This window comes from Poecilia latipinna, unplaced genomic scaffold (assembly GCF_001443285.1).
Source record: "Poecilia latipinna isolate Pla-1442-1.1 unplaced genomic scaffold, P_latipinna-1.0 Scaffold570, whole genome shotgun sequence".
In the NCBI taxonomy this organism is placed as follows: domain Eukaryota; kingdom Metazoa; phylum Chordata; class Actinopteri; order Cyprinodontiformes; family Poeciliidae; genus Poecilia; species Poecilia latipinna.
Window position 1 is genome coordinate 413,147 of NW_015113186.1, and position 6,765 is coordinate 419,911.

Below are 6,765 nucleotides of genomic sequence, written 5' to 3' on the forward strand. Positions count from 1 at the left end.
ATAGATAGATAGATCGATCGATCGATCGATCGATCGATCGATCGATCGATCGATCGATCGATCGATCAGATGGTGGTAGGATGAGGTGTACCATGAGAAGTTGCAATTCCTCATTATTTTAAAATCCAACAAAAAAATAAGACAAAATCTACATTTAATACCATCCACAGTTTCTGTGACAACCCCAATAACACATCTAAATAGTGTTATTAGACCAAATACGTATTTTAACTGTGGCTAACCATCTGGACATGAAAGTTGACAGTAAAGATAGTGAAGAATTCAGGTATAAGACCGTTTTAGCTGAAACCAGAATAAGAACAAACTAGGTAAGACCTCACTGAGCTCCAGAGTACACCAGGTCTTAAACTTCATTAATCAGGAAGGTCCTGGGTTCAGGTTTCTGCCAGGACCTCTGCATGGATATTTTGTTTTCAACCAGTTCAACATTGCTTTTTAAATTTTAAAAGACATCAACTCTTCTCCTACAGAGTCACTGATGGGTATTTATAGGCCCAGTATTCATTCAACAATACCACACAGGCCTCAAAATCATGGATCATTCTGAAAAACACCGTAGAGGCTCACCTCGGCTGCTCCTGCAGATAAAAGGCAGAAGATCAGAGCAGTCCGTCCAGCTGAAGGATGGCAGCTGATCCGACCAGCCCTGCAACGTCCTGCAGCCCTGGAGCTCCATCTGCTGGAGCGCTGCTGCTCATGCATTCAAATTGTTACAAACATGCACACAGACACACACACATATATGTAACACACAGTAGCAGAATAATGGCTTCAGCTTTCAACTATAAGATTATTCTGAAACATATTTTGGCAAAGTTTGAATTTCTCCAGAATGTTTACGGTTCACAATTATGGGGAGCAGAAAGAGGAGGTGCTGACTGCCAGACTGCTCAGTTCTAAATGTCTTAACCTTTCACTGTCCTTTACTGACTGCTCCATGAGCAACAAGACAATTTACACACATTTTACATAAAAGACTCAACAGTGGTGCTGAGGTAATCACTGCAAAGGTACTTCAATTCTTCACCTACACAGCTGCAAAAAAAACAAAACAAAAAAAACAAAACATCATTGAACATATTTTAAGAAAATCTCAAAAGACAAACACTCCAACTACTTTGGCCACCTCATGGCAACAACTCTTCTTTGCAGAGACTTTGTAATTCAGTGACATTGGAGGGTTTTGGGCATTAATATTTCTCATGAAAATCAAGCAACAGCATCTGAGTCAAATCATAGTCCAGACTCCTGACGTTTACTAGGACACTTCAAAATTTTATATTTTGTTTTTTTAGCTGTTCAGCTCTAACTATGTTACACGCCGGGTTTCTGAACTTTGTTTTTTATACCCAAAGTGATGTAGTTGTACCAAGCAATACCACTATAGGAAAATTCAACTGCTTAAGAACCATTTGACCAAAGAGGCCAGTAGAGAGATGGCTTCGGGCAAATAATACCAAACTAAAAGAATTATACAAAAATGTCAACATTCACACAGAATTATAAATATAGAATCCTAAGCAACCAGTTTAGACAGTTCACCATAAAAATGATTTGTGGTGAGTTTCACTTTAATTTACAAACTCTCATGAAAACGTTTGAAAAAAACTTTTTCTGTTTGGCAGAAATTCCTACAGTACCTGTTGTAGTAATATAGGAAATGTATACCATCACAGGTAATGATGGCCTGCAAATGTTGTGTCAAACAGCCTGTAAAAGCATTGAGTGTACAGAAATGTACATACTTTTCAGAGCCTTATATTTGTGCTTAAAATAGCAGTTTTTGATTGATCTAATGTGATATTCTAACTTTGTGGCATTGAATTTCCTTATTTTTTTTATCTACATTGATCATTAAAATTGCAAAATATTAAAACTTGAAGTAATTTACACTATGTGTAATGAAAAATGACTGTTTTACTTCAGAGATGACTAGCAAGAAACATTGTACTTTTATGCAACTTTCAAGTTTTTTATATCTGCTAGTACATCCAGTCTATTCATAATTTATAAATGCACTGGCAAAATACATGTAGAAATGTTGTTTTAATTAGAGATTGGTAATGCACTGTGGCTCTGTTTGGTATATTGACCTACTACACATTTACTACAAAAGCAGCAGAGAGATAAGAGACAAATTCTACTTTAATGTAATCAAACTCAATTCTAATTAAACTTCATCTGTTAATGTGTTTCATTGAATGAAGGAGAGTTCAAGCAAAGTGAAGCAGGTGTTACCACGTTTTTTACTGTCATTTCAAGAGAATTTTATAAAAATTTGTAACAGGTTGATTGGCTGTGAAAAACAAAAACCCAACATGTTTTGTGAACTTATGGTTTTATAATTAGATTGTTATCCTACCTGGACAGAACAACGGGGCCTTCACCTTTTTGACCACATGATGGCTGTCTATGAGGCTGAGGTTCCAGCTGAAAAGTTTTTCCCGTATTGTGGCCGAACACAAATTCAAGGCACGGACATGCCTCGTCTCCAAAGAAGCGTTCCATACATTCAGGTCAGTGATGTTCCCAAAAAAGGGTTCTGTGAAATTTCCTCCAAATGAGTCTTGGTCCTGACCCAGGATAAGAATACCATCCCCGTGTATATCCCTGTCCATGTCTGTACCAGAGCCTGTGTCTTTCCTGTCTCCGTCCACATAGATAGCCCAGTGATTTTTCATCCGACTCCATGTAACACAGATGTGATGCAATGCACCATCATTAGCAAAGGATGCCTTGTATGGAAAGTGTTTTCCATGGATTATGAGGGCCAGGTGGATACGACCCTGCGTGTCCACTCGGCCTCGCAGTTGGAACTCATTGGTCAGGACAGGTGCAGCGTAGGAGAAGACTGTTGATACATCAGTCCACTCTGTGTCCCACTGAACTCGAACACACACGCTGACAGACGACATGGCAGGAAAAGACACATTGACACGAGCAAAGCCTTCATGGGATTCCTTTGGAAATTTTAGCACTGAGAACTCCAAATCTGAACCCAGTGAAAAAAAAAAAAAAACCTTTTAGTTCAGGGAAAATTTTGATTACAGTTTTGAAGATCCCTAATTCCACTTACATTGCCTGGAGAGAGCTACAGGCTTGGATTCTGCTCTGGGGTGATCTTTAACCCAGACTGGAGAGCGAAGTCCAGCCTGCTGAAGGAACTCGACGGTCTCCTTCTCGTCCTCTGACCGTTCCAGGGTGATCAGAGAGCTGAACTGACCCCTGCAGAAACTCTCAGCTCTGGAAAAGGGCAGCGAGTCGTTAAACAACTTCAGCACCCATTGTGATGTAGGATGGACGAGTTTGACTTGCTCTGAGACACAAAATTGAGCACATTACAGATAGTTGATTAGAAATCTTCTTATCAGTTGGCACATTTTTCAATTTCTAAATGAGAAAAGTGCCAGAATAAATGAACACTCTGTTCCCTCACCATGGGGCTGCTCCATTGTTTCTGGCCCAGCATGTGTTGGCTCACCATCACATATCACCTACAGAGAAAAGATTCCAAGTTCATCGTTCTTATGGAGGATGTTCCACAGTGTTCACACTTGTGTGAATCATGGCTATTTATGATACATTTGATACAATGATTTCAATTTAATTTTTTGTGACCTTTGGAGAATAATAATAAAAAAAAAACTGACTAAAAATATGACTTCCATTACACAGTATATTATATAATGTGAACATTATTACCTCCAACAAGAGGAGCACGAGTCCTGTAAGCAAGATCCCAGCCATTTCTAGACAGAAGAAATGAATCAGTTGAGCTACAAAAATGTATTTTCACTGTATCCACGTGCCATCAGTTAATGATTGCTTTAAAAACATCACTATGCAAAATTCACTGGCAATAACAGCACTAGAAACACGCATGCAGAGTTTTAAAATGACTCTCCCCAAGCTCTGACTCTCAAAAATTGCAAAAAGGTATTGCCAGATTCATCTGCACTCAGAGACCGCATTCATTTCACGTCACTCTGGAGATAATTGCCAAACAGCGAAACATAAATCCAGCTCTGGCTCCTCATACGGTACCTCTGTGTCAATGTCAACCATGTCCTGCAGTGTGTACAGTCTCCTCAGAGAGAAAGAACCAGTGCTCCCAGTGCATCTGCCCAAGTCCCCGTCTGCCTCCCCTTTCTGCTTCAACACTCCTCCTTGCTTTCCTCCCTCTCGTCCAGCCAGCCTAAAGCAATCTGCTTTTGTCATGCAAAGAGGGTCATTTTTTAAAAAGAACTCCACTTGCGCAAGCGGTGTCAAGCCTTTGGCACAGAGAGTTCATGAACAGCAGCAGGAAGCTTCACATACCCACCACTTTGCCCTTATCTATGCTTTCAACAGGCCACTCTGCTCAGTTCTGGTCTGATGCAGCAGGAGAACGTTTCACCAATCGAGCCCATCGATTATTACATCCTTGTTTGTCACTACCATAATCTCTGTTTTAACTATATCTTTGCACCATGATGTGGATCATGAAAGGTCTGTGTGAAAACAAACATCTGAAAACCATGTGACCGCTCACCAACAGTTAGACTAGTCCGACCATGATGGGGCTTTTAGGATTCATATATGTAAGAAATTTAACAAACAAATCTCTTACCAGGGCGCTCCTTTTCTCCAGTAATACAAATAGGCCACATTAAAGCCATAAATCTATTCTTTCATAGATACAATGAAAGCATACCGACAAAAAAAGTAAAGAACATCTAGACAATGTTTTAGAACATACAGTGTTAGAGCCAGTGAATCAACATAAAATGAGTCATATTAACTCTGTGTGTGATGGCAACTACAACTAAGCTTTGTTTCACACTGAAAGATTCAAATGTGTCCAGTTTAAGTTGAAACGGGTTCACCCAAAAATGAAGGTTATCTGAAGAATAAGAACCACTGGTATGAACTCAAACCTCTGAGGAAAACCCTCTGATCCTCTTTCCATTGTTAAAGTGTCCAAACAGTTATTATTTTTGAAGGCCTGTTGTTGAATTGATTTTTGTCAGGAAATTTTTTTCCATTCTTACCAACTGGGGAAAAAGGCAGTCATCACTAAACAGCACCAAACATTTGACAAGATAAAGGTGACAGTTTTAAAAGTCATTGTTGCCTTTGAATCTCATATTTTTCAATATATTTTATTTCAAGGGTCAGGGGTTAAAAATATCAGCTGAAAAAAATATTGTAGCTGTTTGACCATATTTGAAGCCTCCTTTCCAGATCATTGAATTCAGCTTTTCCAATCACTTACATGACCACAGGTATATATAAAAAAATCCTAAAAACATTGTGCATACTGTAACTCTAGAGGGCTCCATTTATTTCAGCTTGGTATCATGATCTGATTCCACCTTTGCAGTAAGTCTAGTTGTGAAACTTCTACTCCACTCAATCTTCTACAGGTAGGAGATTGTGATATCAGAACAAACTGGAAGCATTTGTCAACAATAGCAACTCATCCATGAAGGGGAAGGTGAGGCACTAAGGAGATATCCCTCTTTCTACAGAGTGAAAAAGAACAACCTATTATAAGCTTCATAAATTGGTTTATGTCTAGACAAGCTGCAGGGAGAACAGTACTGGTCTGACTGCAATGTGTGTACAGTTTGGTCCAGAGGAGATGGGCTTAATTCCAGTGGAAGGAATTATTAATATTTCAGAATACCAAGAAATTTTCCGACCTCACATCTTTTCTCTTCCGGTCTTCGTTTTTTCGCGGTCTTTGAAGGATCCGGTCTATGTAGGATGGGTCATTCGAAGGATGCAGATCCTGAACTCGGACATGGCTTATGTCTGAGCGCCAGGAGAAGTTTTGAGTACAAGCATTACAAGTTTTGAGAAAAACCACATGAAGTTCTGCTTTCAAAATAAAAATGTTAGCAAAAGTACTAAAGGTTTTGGGAACTAAAGACATTAAGTTTTTATTTCAGACTGAAAATGTATGCTCTTGGATTATGGCAGAAAAATTCCCTCAGATTGGAGACCTTCTGTTGTTGAACCTCTCTGGATGTCCAACACACATCTACCTGTCTGTTCATCCTGCAACACTCAATCTCCACTGCACTCCTCAAGCAAAATCATCACCCAAACCAGTTATCCTCTTTCTGCCTCTTCCTTCCCCAGAGCAGAAAACTGCAGTAAATTCCTTGTAAACCTGACAAACATAAAGGCCTGAGTCAGTGACAATAGAGGAGACCATCGTTAAAAAGACCAACAATGCACATTCCAAGTCTAAGTGTATGATGTTGAGGCATTCTTTTTACAGAGCAACAATACATTGCTTCAAATGACATAAACTTTATTAAGTTTTTTACAGAGTTATGATTTCTTAATAGATACTTTTATGGTATTTTAAGGCATAATACTAACAAGATCATGCATTTAAAACTGCTTTAAAGCGTCTTAAAAGATTTTGTCCTCCTGATCTGGGCCTCATTTTCATTGTCTGAAAAGCTATTTCAAAGTCTTTTTGCTAGATCCAAAAACCAAAAAAGAAAGTTTCAACTTCAGAAGATTAACATTCAGAAGAGGGCCATTCATTTTTGTGGGGGCTGGTTGAACACAGCAAGCAAACAAAAATAAATCTTCCAGTGTTTGGACCACATTTCAGGGGAGCCAATTCACACCAAAGCCCCCTTGAGGTAGAATACTGTCTGGGTTTTTCCCAGTATTTTGAGCAATCTACAATGTTCTGACCAGACTCTTCTGGTCAGGTCGTAATAAGCAGAGACTCGCAAAAGA

The 6,765-nt window shown here is 39.1% G+C and overlaps 1 protein-coding gene across 1 annotated transcript in view; it reads right to left on the reverse strand.

The window, feature by feature from the left end:
• adgrd2 (adhesion G protein-coupled receptor D2) overlaps positions 1-4,186 on the reverse strand; it is a 55,270-nt gene extending 51,084 nt beyond the window's left edge. The window contains exons 1-6 of the mRNA XM_015041831.1: positions 4,066-4,186; positions 3,724-3,770; positions 3,458-3,515; positions 3,098-3,337; positions 2,384-3,013; positions 589-711 (exon numbers count right to left, since the gene is read on the reverse strand). Coding sequence (XP_014897317.1) covers positions 589-711; positions 2,384-3,013; positions 3,098-3,337; positions 3,458-3,515; positions 3,724-3,768 — 1,096 coding nt within the window. The 5' untranslated portion in view covers positions 3,769-3,770; positions 4,066-4,186. The remainder of the gene's footprint in view (positions 1-588; positions 712-2,383; positions 3,014-3,097; positions 3,338-3,457; positions 3,516-3,723; positions 3,771-4,065) is intronic.
• Positions 4,187-6,765: the final 2,579 nt, after the last annotated feature.